The following is a 17,747-nucleotide window of genomic DNA, read 5'->3' on the forward strand; positions in this document are numbered from 1 at the left end:
AATGATGGCGTGTTCGTTCGGGAGGCAACGCGGAATAATCCAAACAAATCCACCTGTTTTAAGTGAAACTAAACGTGCCCTGCTGCTTATTTATTATATGCCGTTGTTACTTGTCTAGCCTTGTTTCCTAACAGTCCTTTCAATTACCACCCTTCTGCCTTCAATTCTTCATTTCACTCCTATCCTAAACATGCATGATTTACATGATCGCAGCAGTAGCTGAAAGCGCTGAACGATAAGATTGCTCTTTTTTGTACACACGCACACGCACAAACACACACACACACATGCACACCATACACACGAACAATCATCACGACGTACCCACATACACATACGCACACATCTCTTATTCCTTTTGAACGAGACTGTTGGATGTGGTCGTGGTGGTGGTATCATTATTCTCACTATTTAGGAAAGCCTTTCGATGAACGTCGGTAATGGTATCACACCACTTCAGTGCAAATCCTTCCGGATCTTCCAGATAGTAAATTCGGTTTGGCTGTAGGAGAGAAAGGGCAGAAGAGAGGCAATTAGTTTCGCCAATACCACAGTTGGTGCCCCCGTATTTAGCTTACCGTGTTTACGTAGAACGTTTTGAAGTTCTTCGCCTCAACCGACAGCGAGGAGGTCCAGGGAATCTCGCCCTTCTTCACCATGGTTACCGGATCGATGTAGATTAGCCGCGGTCGCTTCGTCAGCAGTAGCATGCGACGCCTGGCAAACAGTCCTTTGCGTTTGTAGATGATGCCGTACTTTAGGATCTCGTCGCCGTCTGCAAACGGCTGCCACAGGCTCACCGGGCCCGGATCGTTCTTGAACGCTTCCTCGACTGTTTTGAAGAACTTGAGCGACGACAGCCCGGAACGCGTTAAGCTAAACACGCGCCCCGTCCCGGCCCGGTTACTGTCGGCTTCGTCTTTGTCCACACTTTCGCCTCCACTTTCTCCTCCTCCTCCTCCCCCTCCACTGCTGCCACGAGTCTTATCACCCTTTTTGCGCTCGCCTTCCACGCTACCGCTGCGTCCCACCACCTCCTCATCCTCGTCGTCGTCTTCGTCGTCGCGAGCGTCATCGTTCTCCTTCACCTCGGCCAGCTTAAAGTCGAACAGGCGCGTTATCTGCCTGTCGTCCAGCCCGGGCTGCATGCCCTCGGGGAAGTGGACCGTCTCATTGTTTAATACTGTTTCCGTGTTGGTGGACGGCATCGGGGCCGGCTGTTGGCGCAGATGCTCGAAATCAATCCCCTCGAAGAACGCGTGCTGGCGTATCGTGCGGTAGCGCGGGCTGTCCCGCGCGCCGAGCCGCTTCGACTGCTCCAGATGCAGCAGGCGCGTCACCAGATCCTTTGCCGTGTGGTCGAAGCTGTCCGCGTACGAGACCTGGCAGCGGAGGATCATCTTGAAGATCAGATACTCGGACGCGGCCCGGAACGGCGACACGCCGCACACCATCTGGTAGAGCGTGCAGCCGTACGACCAGAGATCGGAGGCGGGCGAGGAAGGTGTACCGGTAAGGATTTCGGGCGAGACGTACTGGGCGGTGCCGACGAAGCTGCGCCGCTTGTTGGGCGGGCGTGTTGCTGGCGGCGCGTCCTCCCCATTATCGTCCGTATCGTCGTCGTCGTACTCGGCCCCGAGCACCCGCTGGGCGTGCTTGCGTGCCGTCGACATGGTGGGCGAGGATGGTGCGTCCTTCTTTTCCTCGCACCCACTGTCCGCCTGCTCCTCCTCGTCCTCGTCCTCCTCCTTGTAGTCGAGCTTGGAGGAGCCGAAGTCAGCGATCAGCACGTGCATGCGCTCGTCCAGCAGAATGTTTTCCGGCTTGATGTCCCGGTGCAGGATGGCCATGTCGTGCATGGTTTCGAGGGCGAGCAGTATTTCGGCCGCATAGAACCGCGCACAGTCCAGCGTGAAAGAGGGCCGGGACAGCAGCGTCAGCAGCGTACCGTTGCAGGCGTATGTCATGACGAAGTAGAGCTTGCTGCGATCCTGGAAAGTGCAGTACAGCCCCAGGAAACCGGGCCGCCCGGTGAGCCGGTTCAGCACTTCCCGTTCGCGCTTCACGTACTCTTGCTTCTTTTCCCGCAGTATGAGCCGCTTTTCGCACACTTTTACTGCAAAAAAAGAAAAGCACCACAATAGAGATGGACGCGTACAAGTGAAATCGGTACAGGGGAGGGGGCGGGGGGTGGTAGTGCGGTGAAACTTACTTGCGTATTTTTTGGATGTTCTAACTTCTTTGGCCAGGTAAACACAGCTGAAGCTTCCTTCGCCGAGCATTTTGCCGAAATAGAAATCGTTTGGATTCAGCCGATGGCCGCTGCTCGGCTTGGTGCTCCGATTGCTATCCATTACTACCTGTGTGTGTTTGGTTTCCGATCGGGGCGGGATTGGGAAGAAAGCAAACCAGTGAGACAGACACAGACGATTAGGCGACGAAACCGACAGCGGGGGAATATATTATTTTTAAAACACATCAACTCAGGGCCAACTTTTCGCAAACCATATCTCTCGCTCGGAAGGAAAAGCACCTAGCTGGCTAGGCTGTGAAATTTCCCCCCCTTGCCCGTGGCCGTACCACTAAGTGACACACATTCGCGTTAGATCATTTCTGCACTGCACTGAGTCAGCAGCGGTGGGCGCATCATCGCGCGCTTGAGTTATTTTGCACTTGGAACCATTTATTTTCTTTTTTTTTGTTTGGTCCTGCATCCATTTGGAAATGGCACGCATCGAGTGTGTCGGTGTGAGAGGTTGAGGGTATTTTGCAAAATTGGCTAAAATAAATACAAGTATCTAGTTTATTACCGTGTTGGTGGTGGAGCTGGTGGTGGTTGATTGCATATCCACGGATGCAGGTTTCGAACAGTGGGGCATACTAGCGATTGCTTTGGGTGAAGTTTGGGCCGCCGATGATTCACATCCGAGCAGGCTGCACTTTCAGACGGGAAGCGAAACGGGACAATAGCGCAAAACCGGCACGAGGCTGAGAACAATTTAGCACTAAATACACAAACTTTTTCTTGGAAAACAATGCCCCAATGTTGCAAAGTCCGGTTCAGCCAACGGGCACGGATCAACCGGAAGGCGCGGCGATGATGGCGCGATTATTGGTGTGTTCTGCAGAGTCTGCAGTTTGGTTGGTTTGGAATTTTAATAATTGTTGGAAACGAAGGGATCGTTTTGATGAGTGGAGGTAAAATAAAAAAAAATCCCGTTTACTTTAGATATGCTGAATCAGACAACCGAAACAAGATGGTTGATTTAGTTGGAACGGAATGGATAAGAATCCTCTGAAATAAATGATTTTGTAACTGAAGCAGATGAAAACAACAGAAAAACAAAGAATGCTTTTGCTAATCCAATTATCATAATAATCATAATTTGAAGAATATAGTTAAAATCTTTTGTAAGGAACGTGTAGACGCGCCGGAACAATTGGTCATCTGTTGACGTTTGACAGATTTGAAAAACTTGAAAACGTATACAGTCGTGGGTTATCTACTCGACACACGCTCGAACGACCCGTCCTCAGCGAGCGTATGTATTTTGAGCGACCGTTCCCGTCGCCGGCATGGAACAAATTAAGATAAAACAAGGTTCTGCTGCAAGTAAAATGATAAAGATTTGATCTTTCATTGAACGAACATGGCACCGGCGGCGAAAACTGTACGAAAAATGGGATAAACACTTCGCCTTCCCCCACGATCGCTCTCGCACGCCAATCTGTCAACCCGCGCATGTAGCCGCAGTAGATATGAAAAAAATTGGTGTTTACTTGTTATCCATTGAATTACGGTATTATTAAAATATAATTTATTTGCTCCCCGCTAAGAAAATTCACCCCGAAAAGTGGCCCAAATGGACAAGGAACGTTTATTTCTGCCGGGTAAGTGTGGTTTGCGCGAACCGAGCACGGGCAGGGCCACCAGCGCCAAGGGCGATGGCTCGGGCAATGGTGTATCTGTGCTGCCAGTGTGTGTGCTGCTCCCACTACTGCTGCTGATGCTGCAGCGGTGCGAAGAAGGGAGGGAAAGAACGAAGGGATAAAAAAAAGAATCTTAATAGCAAATTATGCGTACACGGTGTAAATACGGTGCAGCGCGTTGTGTGACCCGTTTCGTGAGCAAAAACGTACGCAATTGGTGTTAAACTGTGCTGGGTGAAGCATTTAGACGTGGTAGCATCGGTTGAAACTATCGTCCGCACGCTCTAGCACGGGAACGTACGGGAAAATGGCTTATAAAAAAACATATGACTAATGCTCCTCCGCTGTCTGCTGCGCGCTGCCCGATCCACGGCGATTGTACGCGAGCGACGGGCTGCGACGGGCTGCGCGGTGTGTGCCGTGTGGTGGCTCGCCTTAAGACACTGAACGTGATAAAGAGCTGGTCGTGAAGCGATTTTTGGTTTTTTTTTTGTTTTTTGCTGGTGGTGCGAAATATTGATAGAATACCAGGGTGCACGAAAAGATGGCATTTTTAACGAAGATGGACAGAAGTATACCGAAGCTGTGATAAGTGCACCGAGACCGAGCCAAATGGGTATGCATCTTCCTCTCTTCTTCGCGCAAGCCGGTGATGGTTGATGCGTAAAAGTGGGCTCCATCACGCAAGCCGTTCTACTGTCTGCGGTGGAGCGATGCGTGTGCCGTTTGCGGAATTGCAAACTCTTGCTGCTGCTGCTGCTGCTGTTAGTGCCATGTGGTTCATGCCGGTTTTTGTGTTTTCTTTTTGTCCCCTTTTTTGATGTTTGCTTGCAGACGAGGTCGTGGTGGACATGGACCCGAACATGACAAATCGGTTACAGCAACATACCGTAGTATTAGACGAAGGTGCACAACCAGGCACATCCTACTCGAGAGTTTCCCCCCCGAAGGCAGTCATCGATAGTAGTCCACTGCAAAGCGCCATGGACAAGAACAAACAATGTAAGTCCGGAAGTCGGCGAGTCGTTTTAGTCTTTTTTATTTAACCTCTAATTATATTTATTTATGTGTCTTTTCCCCCCCTCAAAACAGCACTCATAGTGAAGCTGTCGATGCGGCGTCCCTACGATCAGCTGGTACAGCAAGGAATAATGCCATGTGAGTTTGCAAAGCACTAATCTTCGGGTCCGAATGGCCACCTGCATCTTACACTTGGTTTGTTCGCTTTTTCCCCCTTCCCGTGTAGCACTGAAAACGTCACCGGCAATCTATGAACAGCGCCGGCAGCTGGAACGGGCCAAAACGGGCGACCTGCTGAAGGCGAAGATAAAAAAGCGCCCCGACCGGCTGGAGCTCGAGCAGCGGCACATTCTCGAGCAGTGCGACAGCCACGTGGACCCGAGCCTGGCGGAAAAGCGGCGCATGCTGGAGAAAGCCCTCCTGGTCGATCATCTCAATTCGAAGATATCGCACCGCCCCGGTCCGCTCGATCTGATCGGCAAGAACATCCTGCACGTGGAGGAACCGATCGAGCGCATGGTCAAGGAGGGGCTGGTAGACTATGCATCCACGCTGGACGAGTCGAACGCGTCGGTCGCGACGCCGACGACGGTGGGCGAGGGCGAGGACTCGCTCAGCTCCGAGGGTGAATCGCTGCACAGTGTGACCGTGGCGGTGGTAAACCAGCCGGGCGTACCGGCCACCACCATTCTGCAGCACCAGATACAGCTACAGCCTTTCCCGGCGGCGACACCAACAGCAGCCACAGGCCTCCAGCCCCAGCCTCAAACGGTGCTGACCGCACAGCCGGAATTTTTCACCCTAAAGCCCACCATCCCGATCGTGGTGAACGATGGGACGGTGCTGGCCGCGATTGCAACTCCGACGGTGATGGCGGCGACGACGGCCGTTGCGACCATCGCCGCGGTAACGAGCAGTGGCAATATTGCGACGATTGCGGAAATTCCCATGGAGCAGGGTGGTGGTGGTGCTGTTGCAGCTACGCCCAGCAGCAGCAGTACCATCATCACCAGCAGCAGCAACACCCCGAGCATCACCACCAGCACGCTTCGACCCATACTGCCAACGCCAAGTGCCAACAACAATCTGAGCGGCGATCTAGCCACAGTTCGACCGACACTTACCATGACACCGATACCCTCGGACCTCAAACTAATCAGCAGCAGCAGTAGCAGCAATGGCAGCGGGATCGCTGGGAGCAACGGCGGCAAAGAGAAGCTGGCGAAGAAGAAGAGCAAAACGAAGAGTATCACCAAGGCGAAGCCGATCAAATTCCACGAGTACAAGGGGCCGCCGAATGCGCACAGAGGATCGTCCTCCTCCTCCTCGTCGTCCGCCGGGCACGGTGGTGGTGGCAGCGGCGGCGGAGGTTCCGATAACAACTATCAGTTGATCATGCAGCAGCAGTACTTGTTGGAGTATCTTGAAGAGATGTGCAAGAAGCCGGCCGGTGTTTCATCGCCCTCCAGCTCTAGGGAGGCGCCTACCACCACCAACACAGATGCAGAGGAGCTGGCCGGTAGCGATCAAACACCGATCGATTCTCCCCTCGGACCGGGGGGTAGTAGTAGTGGGGTCGGCGGTGGCGCCGGATCGGGGTCAGGTCCTGGACGAAGCAAGAACAGCACCACCGGGGGAGTTGGAAATGGTAGCGGCAGCAGCGTTGGCATGGGAACCAGCACAACACTGCCCACAACGTTCGCTGCAATGGACATTGCGCTGGATACGCTGAACAGGCTGAAAGTGTCACAGCTGAAAAAGTACTGCAAGCAGTACAATCTGGCCGTGTCCGGCACAAAGTCGAACCTGATCGAGCGGCTGAAACCGTACATAAAGTCGATCGAACCGTGTGTCGGCGGCGTTGCAAGCACGGTCGGAGGCGCCACGGCCGGTGGCACGGCAGAGGCAGAGATAGAGGACAGTTTGCTGGCGGAGCAGCAGAAGCGCATTGCCGAGCTGCAGCTGCAGCTGAAGAAAAGCCAGGAAGAGCTGGAACAGTTCCGGTCGCTGTGCAACAATCCGTTCGCTGCTTCCGACCAGCCGATGGTGATCAATGCAGCGGTCACTATTCCACCGCCTCCGCCACCACCACCATCATCATCATCATCGTCGTCAACACAACAACCACAACTTGCCACGGTGCTCGTAGGATCGCCTTACTCCATCACGACCGGCGGCGGCGGCGACTCGTGCGACGCACCCTGTACCGCGGACGGTGACGCCTCGGCCGGTGGTACCGTGAGCGCCAATCAAACGCCGGACCGTGTGTCGGTGCCGGACACCACAGTCGGTGCGGCACTGGAGGGTAGCTTCTTCCTGGAGGGGCTCACACCGGCCGACTCGACCACGGTAGACTACGGGCACGATATGCACGAAATGTTGCCACCCGAGCTGACCAGCACGCTGGCGCCAATCGAGCGCAGCCCAACGCACCGTCCCACGCTGGACAAAGTGCTCGGACAGGTGCAGCCGACCATATCGGGGCTGACGATGAAAACGGAACCGACCGATGAGCTGCGTAACGGGGGCGCTGGTGGTGGTATGTCGTCGGTCGTCGGTGCTGGTGTTGCTGGTGGTAATGGTAATGCAGGCGGTGTGCGAGCCGCCGTCGGGGACATGCACGATTTGTCGCTGAGCATGAAATCGGTAAACTTTGAGGCGGTCAGCGGGGACACGGGCGATGCGTCGATGCAGCAGGATACGATCATGCTGAACGATTTCGAGGACATCGATCTGGTCGACTTTCACATGCACTCGCTCGACAGTGATGGACCGTTCCCGATGATAACGAATCACGATCCCGACCCAGCCGCCAGCAGGACGGCGGCTCATGCTCAACCCGCGGCGGCAACCATGCACGATGCGATCGATGCGATGTTCTGTAACGGTGACGGCGATCCAAATGGCAAGCTTCTGGCGACCAACAGCTTTGCGACCAACCAACCCACGGGGTCACAGCAGCAGCACGTGTTGCACGAGCACGCTCCATCGCACGGCTTCCTCAACAACAACGATCTAGTAAGCGGCAATAGCTTGCGCATAATGTTGCATATGGATCTGATGGATCAAAATGAGCAGCAGGCGAACATAGCAACGGTTACCGGCACCAAGCAGCTACCGTTTGGCAGTTTGCACCATCAGCAACCGCAGCACCATCATCTTCAACACAATAATCAGCAGCAGCAGCAGCAGCATCATCACACGAGTCATCTACATCATAGTGACAGGAACAATAATAGCAGGTACGATGCGAACCAGACCGTGTCGCTAGGGTTTGGCGTGCAGCAGGACACGCAACCCGTCGCAAGCACTAGCGCGAGCAGCAGTAGCAGCAGCACCAGCAGCAGCCCCAGCAACTGCTTCCGACTAGGGCTGGGAACGTCACTCTCGTCGAAACATGCCAACAAACACCATCTAAATCTACACCAGCAGCAACAGCAACATCAACATCAACAACAGCAACACCAACAGCAACAGCAGCAGCAGCATCATCCTCATCATCATCAACAACACCATCAAAGTCTTTTGGAACAGCTGACACCACCGTCGGCGGCCGCCGGCAGCGACGGCAGCAACAGCACACTGATCGGCGACACGATCGATTCCTTCCAGGACAATGCGATGGATTTCGAAAGCCTGCTCACGAACGATGCGGCGGACAGTGTGCTGAACGCGAACAACTGCCACCGGATGATGCTGGACTGCGCGCAGGACAAGCCGATGTACAGCTTTCTACCGGATCCGAGCATTCTAGATTACTTCTCCGACGATTGTAACGGGCACGATTTCGAAATAAAGCATCTGGAGTACTAAAAAAACAACAACAGAAAAACCACCACCACGAAGAAAACACGAAAACACCCACTGCCCCGGGATGCGTTGCCGGATGATGATGATGATCCGCGCCAGTATTAAATCATCCACCGTGTGGACGTCGCAAACTAGGACGCGGGTAAAGGACCCGCACGAAGGTTGAAAAAGAGGAGAAGTAGAAGTACGAACCCCCCTTTCCCACCCTCTGCAGCGAAAAAAAAAACACGGAAAGGAAAGCAAAATCCACTCAGTTTTCGGTTTTCGAGCCCGTGTCGCTCTCCTTGTACACACGATGCGGTTTTGTTTCCGTTGGAGATGTTGGGTTTTTCTTCCTAAGCCTTTTACCATGTTTGCTAGTTTTTATTAAGGGGATGTGCGTGTGTGTGTGTGCGGCACAAGTAATATAACGTTAACAACTACGGAAGTTACGAAATGCGAACGAAGGGGGCCAAGAGAGAGAGAGAGAGACACTACGCAAGAAATCAAAGCAGCCGGCGACACATGAAGAACGCCGAAACGTCGCGAAAGCGCAATGCGCAACAACGCACGCAAAGAGGCGGCTGGTGGTGGTGGTGATGGCGTGCCGAAATACCGAACAAAAAATCATTGCGCCGTCATCCTTCATCTTACGGTTTGTCGCAGCTCCGGATCGGGCGCGGCCATCGCGTAGCCGAGCTCGCGCAGCGCGCGCTTAATGTCGACAAACACCGTCGCGTCCTCGACCGTGGCCGGTATGGTGATGTGCTTGTTTGCCGCGAGGTCAGCCATCGCTTTGCGTAACGTTTTGCCTGTTTTTTTTTGTGGAAGGAGCAGGAAAAGAGGAGCGGACGTTAGAACCGAACCGAACTGGCAACTGGTTCGGGGAACCACCGTTTTCTTACCGGATCGGGTGCGTGGTAAGCTTTGTACTTGGGCGGCTAGTTTGAAGGCGGCGATCGGTCCGATCACCTCCCGTATGATGTTGATCAGCTCGACCGACATCTTGGCGGCCGGCTTGGACACGTTCGCCTTGGTCACGTACAGGCAGAGCGGTATCTGGCCCTTGGTCGGTTCGGGCACACCGAACACGGCCGCATCGGCTACGTCCGGATGCCGCAGGATCGCATCCTCCAGGCTCGACGTGGAGATACGGTGGCCAGCAACATTGATCACGTCGTCGTCCCGTGCCGTCACGTAGATGTACCCATTCTCGTCCTTGTACCCGGCGTCCATCGTGTCGTAGTAGCCCTGAAAGCGTCGGCAATCCGAAAAAAATGACTGATTATAACACTGAAAGAGAGGGAGAGAAAGAGAGCGAGAGAGAAAGAGAGATTGTACCGGAAACCGTTGGAAGTACGTTTTGCGGAACAGCTCGTCACTGCGGTACAGCGTGGCCATGTTGCCCGGTGGCAGCGGCAGCTTCACCACGATGCGTCCCAGCTCGTTCGGTTTCGCTTCGTGGCCGTTCTTGTCCAGCACGTAGATGTCGTACCCACAGTACGGCAGGCCCGTCGTGAACGGGGGCGTCTGCAGGTTCTGCGCAAAGCCGACGCAGGTCGCCGTGATGGCCGAACCGGTCTCCGTTTGCCACCACTGGTTCAGCACGGGCACCTTGAACGTTTTGCGCATCCATTTCTGGAATGAAGGGATATACACGCTTAGACGGAGAGAGAAAGAGAGAGAGAGAGAGAGAGCAGAACAAACGAACGAACGAACGTGGACGTGGAAGGAAGCGAAGGTTTGTCTTGGCTTTGGCTGCTCTTGGTGGTTACATCTAATGTATCTAAACTTTGCTATAAGCCTAACACTAGCTTGTAAGAAGGAATTATAAGGCAAAAAAGGGGGGACAACCGGCTCCTAGCAGCAACAGCAGGGATCTGTCCGAACTGTATACATCGGCAGGCCACAGCTTTTAGTTAGTTAGGGTATGTGTGTGTGTGGATGTCTCACAGACCAAGCGCTTATACCAATTTACCCCCCCACTAAAAATAATGCAAATGCTCATCACGCAGAGAGAGAGAGAGAGAAAGGCAGGAAAGTAAGCATAATATTTTTCTTTAGATCTCAATTTATAAACCCCGTTTTGTTAACGTAACTAATAAACTAATAAACAATTGCTTGTGATAATAAAGTCGCTAATACCTACAATACTTTGGTGCTGCGTGTGTGTGCGTGTGTGTGTGAATGGGCTTTTTCGGGGGTGAGCTTTGGCCTACCGCGGGGTAGTAGTGACAAACGATCGATCGATCGACGGATCCAGTAGAATTTTGCCCTTTTTTTCGTTGTTGTTATTGTTGCTCAACTGCCTAACCCACACCTAATGCTCTATTTCCGTTTAAAATACGTAGGCGTAGTTTATTCAGCTCATTCAGGGGGTTGAGAGGGGTGTAAGCTGCTGGGTAAGCTCGGGGCTATGGGGCTAGTTTCGGTGTCGCGCGCTAAAAATAACGCCCGTAAATACGCATACACGCGCAATGCGCGGTGCGCAAACCGCGCGGCAGTTGGAGGGCGACACGTGTGCGAGTGTGCGCGAATGCGGTGTGGGATGTAACAGCTACACACGTAGAAATCTAAACAAAGGTTGCAGTAATTGTGTCGACTTCCGCGAACGATGAATTCGATTGTAGAATGTAGAATATGGCTCAAGGGGAACAAAATCAACCAGCAATTGCAATGAATAACCGCATAGCTCATACAACACTTACCATCGTTTCCAGATCACAGTGCTCCCCGGCGATGAAGATGGCGCGCAGCGACTTCAAGCTGTACTTCCGGCCATACGTGACGTCCGGATCGACGCGCCGGATGACGCGAAAAGCGGTCGGTACGGAAAACACGGCCGACACCTTGTGCTGATCGATGATGCGAAAGTACTGGCCCGGATCGGGCGTTCGGTCCGGTTTGCCCTCGTACATGACGCTGGTCGCACCGTACAGCAGCGGCCCGTAGCAGATGTACGAGTGGCCCACGACCCAGCCCAGGTCGGACGCGTTCCACCATACATCGTCCTGCTGGAGGCCGTAGATCGTGTTCATCGTGTACATCAGCGTGACCAGATGGCCACCGATCGGTCGCTGTATGCCCTTCGGTTTGTCTGCGATGCGATGCGGGAAAAATAGATTCAACATTCGACAAGGACCCCTCCACTCCACCATACCCCATACCTGTCGTGCCGGAAGTGTAGAGAATGTAGAGTGGATCGTTCGCCTCGACCGGCACACAGTCGACCGGCACAGTGTCGAGCGCATTCTCCCAGGCAATGTCCCACGTCTCGTCCAGATCTGACATCAGGATGTTCGCCCGTCGGTAGATGATGTTCTTGGCCGGCTTCCAGCGCGACATTGCGACCGCCTCGTGCAGGATGTCCAGATAGTAGATGATCTTGTGCGGCTCGACGCCACAGTTCGCGGCAATGATCACCTTCGGCTCGGCATGCTCTATTCGCGTGCACAGCTCGCTCGCCGCAAATCCTGCAGTGATTAAGGCGTGAAAAGGATATGTTCGGCTTGCGCATTCGATTTTAACTGACCTCCAAACACGACGGAATGAACGGCACCGAGCCGTGCGGTGGCCAGCATCGCGATGATGGCTTCCGGTATCAGTGGCATATAGATGACGACCCGGTCTCCCTTCTGGACGCCCAGCCGCCGCAATCCTCCCGCTAATCGGGACACCTTTTAAAAAAAAAATCAAGATGTAAATATGTATGTAATACGTGTGGTTAGAATAAACCAGTAAGTAAGGAAATGAGTTGAAAGCTGTTTGCTTCCGTTATACCCCTACCTTATCATACAGCTCGTTGTACGTCACATGGCGCACCGTGTTGGTGGTGGGACTGTCATGAATGAGCGCCACCTTGCTGCCCTTGTCGGCGAGCACATGGCGGTCGATTGCGTTGTAGCAAGCGTTGAGCTTTCCTCCAACGTACCTTAAAAGAGGAAGAGCATACGCAAAAGGAAGCGCACATCAGCGACACGGGGCAGTCTAAGCAGGCGTTGGAACATTGGGGCAGGCGTTTTTTTGTCTTTATTGCTAAGGCGCTCCTAATTGCGCATCCCCTTGACCGATGATGGAGCTTTACACAAGACGCTAAGACGAAACATAAATATGCTGCTGATGCTGCTGATGCTGATGCGCTGCTGCTGCTCCTTGTTCTACTTGTAATCCTTTGTTCCTACCTCCATCGGAACTGCTCGGAACTGGTCGACCATTGTCCTCATTTTCATATAGAGTGATAAACCCCCCACCCCACCCGCCTGGTTACCACCCCTTCTCCCCCTCCCCATTGGTTCATTTTGTTACATAGAGATAATGTGCGTACACAAACAAGCAAAGTGAACCACAAAAAAACATGCTTCCTCCCCCAGCACATATGCAAAAAACCGCATTGCGAGTGGGTGGCCATGTGTGTGGCCATGTGTATGTGTTCCCGGAGACGCTGAATGCTGATGATGGATATTGATTGCGTCTTGCGGAAAAAGTTTATTATCGATGCTTCCCAACGGACTAGCGACTTCCTACGGCGTTCGGAGGGTTTGGCGTCATGCGACTAATGCGGTATGATTTATGATTTCTATTAAATATACATTAAACGTGTGCATAACGAGACAACGTGTAGGTCAACAATGGTGAAGCTGGTGTGCCCGAATTGGGCTTTAGGGGTTTTCTTTAAACTGGTAACGGAAAGTCTACGCAATAAGCATGTCTTTTGATTGAGCTCACGATGAGTACTGTGAGGTCAGAATGCGTGAGAGTAATGTTGAGATGAATCTTCAGCTCACACTGAATCATGTCGTCGCAAAGAGCTGCATTAGGAGGACGCCAACGCTGCTTAACAGCTGCCGTCAGCCTGAAAGCTGAACAGAACGAAACGGTTCTGATTATGCCAGAAAAGGTCGGCAAAGTTCCATAGAGATTGGATTTAAAAAAGCGACTCACAGTATTCATTAGTAGTCACTGTGTAGTACTCCAAATCTGGATGGAAGATTCCTCATATTCCATCTCGAAAAGTCCTATGATCTCACAATACAGCTCACTTTCATCATCGCCACTACTACCACCCTTAGTGTACTTCTCATATTTACCACTTCGTGAATGGGCTGTTGCTATTGTCCAGCACTTTCTCCCACGGTTGATCCCAATCGATGAGCTGTTCCGCCAGATCGCCCCAGAACGATTCCGGCTGCTCGAGCGACTGACAGTACGCCTCCATGTACAGTGGGCTCAGCATCTCCGACTGGCTGGCGGAGCATATGGGCACTTGCGGGACACTTCCACTACCACTATTCGACGAGACGGGTTGATCCATCGCTACTACTACTACTACTACTATCCACCAACCACTTCCAAAGGATCCAAATGTCCTGAGATGCTTAACTCACTGAGGATTGCACACTTCCGGCTCGATTGTACCCTTTAAAAAATCACACACGCAAGTCACACACGTCACACACACACTTCCTGGAACTTCGGAATCCTTGCAAGCGCAACAGTTCGGCTTGATCGACGGCACACGGCGTACTGATGTAAGGACCGATCGGTCGATTCGCACGGAGTGGCAACGCGGACTGACAGACAGACAGACAGACGGACAGACAGGCCTCTCCAGCAGGTTGGTCGTCCGGGCACGGTATGCCCACTGGCAATAGTCACTAGCGAACCCAACCCTTGTGGAGGGATCCAAGCCGTTCTAGAGGCACGATCGGAGAGCGATCGGGGTATAGGCGATCGGTGCTAATGTATACTCTAACCTTTTGCCAACCGTTTTCCCTCATTTTATCACCCCATCACACCACCGCACACCGGTGTCAATGGTGTTTAAACCAAGCACCAGCACTAAACAGCTCCCAACTCTGCATGCAATTGAACTGACGATCGCGAAGGTCCGGCGAAAGGTCAGCGATTGAGCGGTACAGGAAAGGAAACCACCACCAGCAGCGGTGTCAGGGCGAGCGAAGCGAAAGAAACTTGTGTGTTGTGTGTCCCCTTGCCCATTTCCGTTACCGTTTCCCGTATTGGGTTCGGACTTTTCGGTCTTTGATCGAGTACGGGTAAAAGTTGTCGATCGTCCTCGTCGTTGTTGTTGGTGGTGGAAGGGTACGGTGCGAGGTAAATGTAATGCATTTAAATGTGTTTCGCTTTGTCGTGTCCCCGGAATTGAAAACGGGTGCGCTGGCTGGCTGGCAAGCGTTGGATGGATGATGGGTTGTGATAGAACGTGTGTAATCCGCGCACCACGTGACTGCTGATGGGGTGCGCGGGTTTAGGTCGAATGCGAATCCATTGAACCTTTTTGTTTTTTGGGGGACCGGTGCCGAAAAAGGAAAGGTTCTAACTCAAATTCCCTCAACGGCCAATACAATGAACTCTGTATTAATTGGTGCTTGATCGCGGTGCTGCTCGATTTTAAAGGTAAACATACACATCGGCCGTACACGGGTACGCGCAGCTGTTCGGCGCAGGGGACAGCGTGTTCCGGGTGGGGGTGGTGTGTCTCACATCTGGTACAAAATTTAATTTGTTGCAAAACCCTTGAAAATGTCACACAATCATGTGAAGCAAGAAGCGGGAAGAGCGAAATTGCACGTGCCTCAGCAGAGCAAATCATCTACGATTTGATGAATTTGATGAAAAATTAATCACAATTCACTCGCACAAACCGTTCCAACGCATTCCACTTCAAAATGAAATCAACCAAACGGTGGAGGGGGGGGGGGGTCCGACGATCCAAGTCGCCCGGTTGTCAGGAGCTATTTGACATTTTTTCATTACTCGTTATCCTGCCATCCAACCCGTTTCCCATGCCATGCAGTGTGCCGGCGTGGATGGGATAAAGTAGGCGGTGAGGCAGCCTCCATCCACCCTTGGGGAGTATCATGCCGACACGTACGCGGGTGTACATGGCAAAAGACAAACAGCGAACAGATGGAGTCAACCGGTGATGACGAAGGCAACGCGGGTAGTGTACACTGCTGGTTCCAGTGCGCCGTCGCAGCACCGAAATGGACCGACGTGTGGCGGGTTTTTGGGATTGATATAAAATCCTGACCCATGGTCCAGTGTCGAGAGAGTTTGTTGTTCACCGTTTGGTTGCCCACCACACAACAAACATACACAGCACGCAACGCAGGATCACAGGCTCTCTTGTCTTGGGTGCTCTTGCTGTAGTGGATCTTTGCTGTAGTGTCGAATTCCAGTGTGATCCTTTTGCAAGCTGGTCGGTCAGAACGTTCTTAGTGTGCAGTGTTTTTGTGTGCAGATCTAGTTTTGTGAACTTTAAACATGGCTAGGTAATGTATCTGGGTATATGGAAGTGGATGGAGAGTGGATTTGTCTATAGCGAGCTAACGGCTTTTTGATGTACTGCTACGCAAATAGTGCTGTTATCAGTTGACGAAGCGGATGCACTACCTAATTGATTTACTCTGTCACTGCTCGATGTTCTCGATTGCCCCCCCAAAAAAGCACCATCTGTGGTGTGCATTTGTTGGACATGAACAGTCGTTTAATCCTCTGCACGTACACTTCCAGCCAACAGATCGCTTCACTGAAAGCCGTCACGTGTGTGGTGCTGTTGCTGGTGATAGTGTGCAGCCTGGTGGCCGGCTCCGCCATGCCACCGCTCTGCGAGAACAGACTGATCGACGAGCTTCCGCCCAAGTTCCGGAAGGTGTGCGCGGCGCTGGAAAACTCGAACCAATTCGCCGAAGCACTGAACGCGTACATACGGAAGGAGGCAGCTGGTAATGGTAGATCAATGGACCAAACACCCCGCACACACACAGACACACACTGTTTCACCTGCACCCCGAGCACCCCTCGAAGGGGAGAAAATGTAATAATCGGTATAAATTTTAGCTTTTCTTTACCTAGATGACGACATGCTGGTACCGGGACAGACGGGCAAGCGGACGGATGTGGATCACGTGTTCCTGAGGTTCGGCAGAAGGCGCTAAACTCGTGAGCCGGTGAGGCGCGTTGTGTCCTTTGATCTCCCTCCCCGCCCCCCGGGGGCTTCGAATTTAACGTCTCCTATCTTTGGACTATGGCACACGCAACATACGCAAGCGATCATGTGTGAATTGTATGATCACTAAACAAAAAAACACACACAGATACACACTTTGAATAAGACTATTGAGAATTCATGGAAATCTTATAAGCATGCAATGGCAATGAAGAGGATGTTTATGTTTTACGGTTTCGGTATTAGTCGTTTTGCACAACACTTCGAACTGAACTCTCCATTTCCCAGACAGTGGTGCGGTCATCATGTAATATAAGAGCAGTATTAAACAACACATCTATCAAGCAGTGTCCGATGCGTGTATATGTGGCGGTGTACTGGGGCAGCTAGTCGCAACAGCAGATCAGGGTGTAAAGCAAGCTAGTCGCATAGAATCCTATACACAAACACACAGACACTTACAAGCGCAAAAGCGTACTTATTGTATCGTTGTACCATGAACGGCAAATAAATTTGAAATATTTTATGAAACAATGTAAAATGAGGTGGTTTTTATGCTTCTTCTTCTTCTTCGTCTTGAAATCACTCTTGGTTCTTCGTACTGTCGGTCGTATACAGATATCTGGGTATATACTAGGGTTCGGAGGGGAAACGAACGTCATGAAATCGTGCATCAGTTTGCGCTTAGACTACAGAAATATCTGGAAAAAGTATGTAATAAAATACTTTTTTTAATTACTATTTAGTTAATCTATTCAGTTGCGTATGACTCATCTATCCGGTTGGGTTTGATGTCCGCCATAGTATGCAACATCTGGAAATGCATTCCAAAGTTATGGACTTTTTGGGAGGTTTGAACCCTTTTATGTAATCATCTCATATTTACATTCGAAGCGATAGATAACACCATCGTTTGAATTGCGCGGCAGAGACTTTCCGTTAACAGTTCATCCACGTGGTGTAGACATTTCAAATCCTTCTTCCGTCTTTGTCGACCAAACGGGCAATTTAAATCGACAACCTATCTATGTCGACTCTG

The 17,747-nt window shown here is 52.0% G+C and overlaps 4 protein-coding genes and 1 long non-coding RNA gene across 12 annotated transcripts; 3 read left to right on the forward strand and 2 right to left on the reverse strand.

Moving 5' to 3' along the window:
* Positions 1-56: 56 nt before the first annotated feature.
* Positions 57-3,100, reverse strand: LOC120947585 (3-phosphoinositide-dependent protein kinase 1). Its single transcript, XM_040363040.2, has 4 exons — positions 2,811-3,100; positions 2,213-2,360; positions 579-2,116; positions 57-502 (listed from the first exon to the last, which is right to left on the reverse strand). The coding sequence occupies exons 1-4, from the start codon at positions 2,877-2,879 to the stop codon at positions 350-352; spliced, it is 1,908 nt and encodes a 635-aa protein (XP_040218974.2). The 5' UTR covers positions 2,880-3,100; the 3' UTR covers positions 57-349.
* Positions 3,101-3,737: 637 nt separating this feature from the next.
* Positions 3,738-8,955, forward strand: LOC120948909 (homeotic protein female sterile-like). 2 transcript variants are annotated; one of them, XM_040365762.2, is made up of 4 exons: positions 3,738-3,891; positions 4,765-4,932; positions 5,023-5,088; positions 5,177-8,955. In XM_040365762.2, the coding sequence occupies exons 1-4, from the start codon at positions 3,864-3,866 to the stop codon at positions 8,761-8,763; spliced, it is 3,849 nt and encodes a 1,282-aa protein (XP_040221696.2). In that variant the 5' UTR covers positions 3,738-3,863; the 3' UTR covers positions 8,764-8,955. The 2 variants fall into 2 exon arrangements, with proteins under 2 accessions (XP_040221696.2, XP_040221697.2); XM_040365763.2 differs by lacking the exon at positions 3,738-3,891 and adding an exon at positions 3,909-4,546.
* Positions 8,956-9,083: 128 nt separating this feature from the next.
* On the reverse strand, positions 9,084-14,450 carry LOC120948911 (acyl-CoA synthetase short-chain family member 3, mitochondrial). 4 transcript variants are annotated; one of them, XM_040365765.2, is made up of 8 exons: positions 13,827-14,447; positions 12,526-12,670; positions 12,272-12,416; positions 11,907-12,212; positions 11,448-11,836; positions 10,081-10,377; positions 9,645-9,990; positions 9,084-9,551 (listed from the first exon to the last, which is right to left on the reverse strand). In XM_040365765.2, exons 1-8 carry the CDS (start codon positions 14,048-14,050, stop codon positions 9,385-9,387), a joined length of 2,019 nt encoding a protein of 672 aa, XP_040221699.1. In that variant the 5' UTR covers positions 14,051-14,447; the 3' UTR covers positions 9,084-9,384. The 4 variants fall into 4 exon arrangements, with proteins under 4 accessions (XP_040221699.1, XP_049463210.1, XP_049463209.1 ...); XM_049607253.1 differs by having other exon boundaries at positions 9,645-10,377; positions 13,827-14,449; XM_049607252.1 differs by having other exon boundaries at positions 9,084-9,990; positions 13,827-14,448.
* Positions 10,384-11,661, forward strand: LOC125906797 (uncharacterized). The gene is made up of 2 exons (XR_007452144.1): positions 10,384-10,480; positions 11,460-11,661. It is a non-coding gene; the product is annotated as an uncharacterized LOC125906797 (long non-coding RNA).
* A 1,130-nt stretch (positions 14,451-15,580) lies between the features above and the next one.
* LOC120952858 (dromyosuppressin) lies at positions 15,581-17,243 on the forward strand. Of its 4 annotated transcripts, none has more exons than XM_040372405.2 (3): positions 15,581-16,031; positions 16,273-16,490; positions 16,615-17,243. In XM_040372405.2, the coding sequence occupies exons 1-3, from the start codon at positions 16,024-16,026 to the stop codon at positions 16,695-16,697; spliced, it is 309 nt and encodes a 102-aa protein (XP_040228339.1). In that variant the 5' UTR covers positions 15,581-16,023; the 3' UTR covers positions 16,698-17,243. The 4 variants fall into 4 exon arrangements, with proteins under 4 accessions (XP_040228339.1, XP_040228337.1, XP_040228340.1 ...); XM_040372403.2 differs by having other exon boundaries at positions 15,584-16,031; positions 16,600-17,243; XM_040372406.2 differs by having other exon boundaries at positions 15,586-16,031; positions 16,273-16,484.
* The last annotated feature ends 504 nt before the right edge of the window (positions 17,244-17,747 follow it).

Source organism: Anopheles coluzzii, chromosome 2 (assembly GCF_943734685.1).
Source record: "Anopheles coluzzii chromosome 2, AcolN3, whole genome shotgun sequence".
In the NCBI taxonomy this organism is placed as follows: Eukaryota; Metazoa; Arthropoda; class Insecta; order Diptera; family Culicidae; genus Anopheles; species Anopheles coluzzii.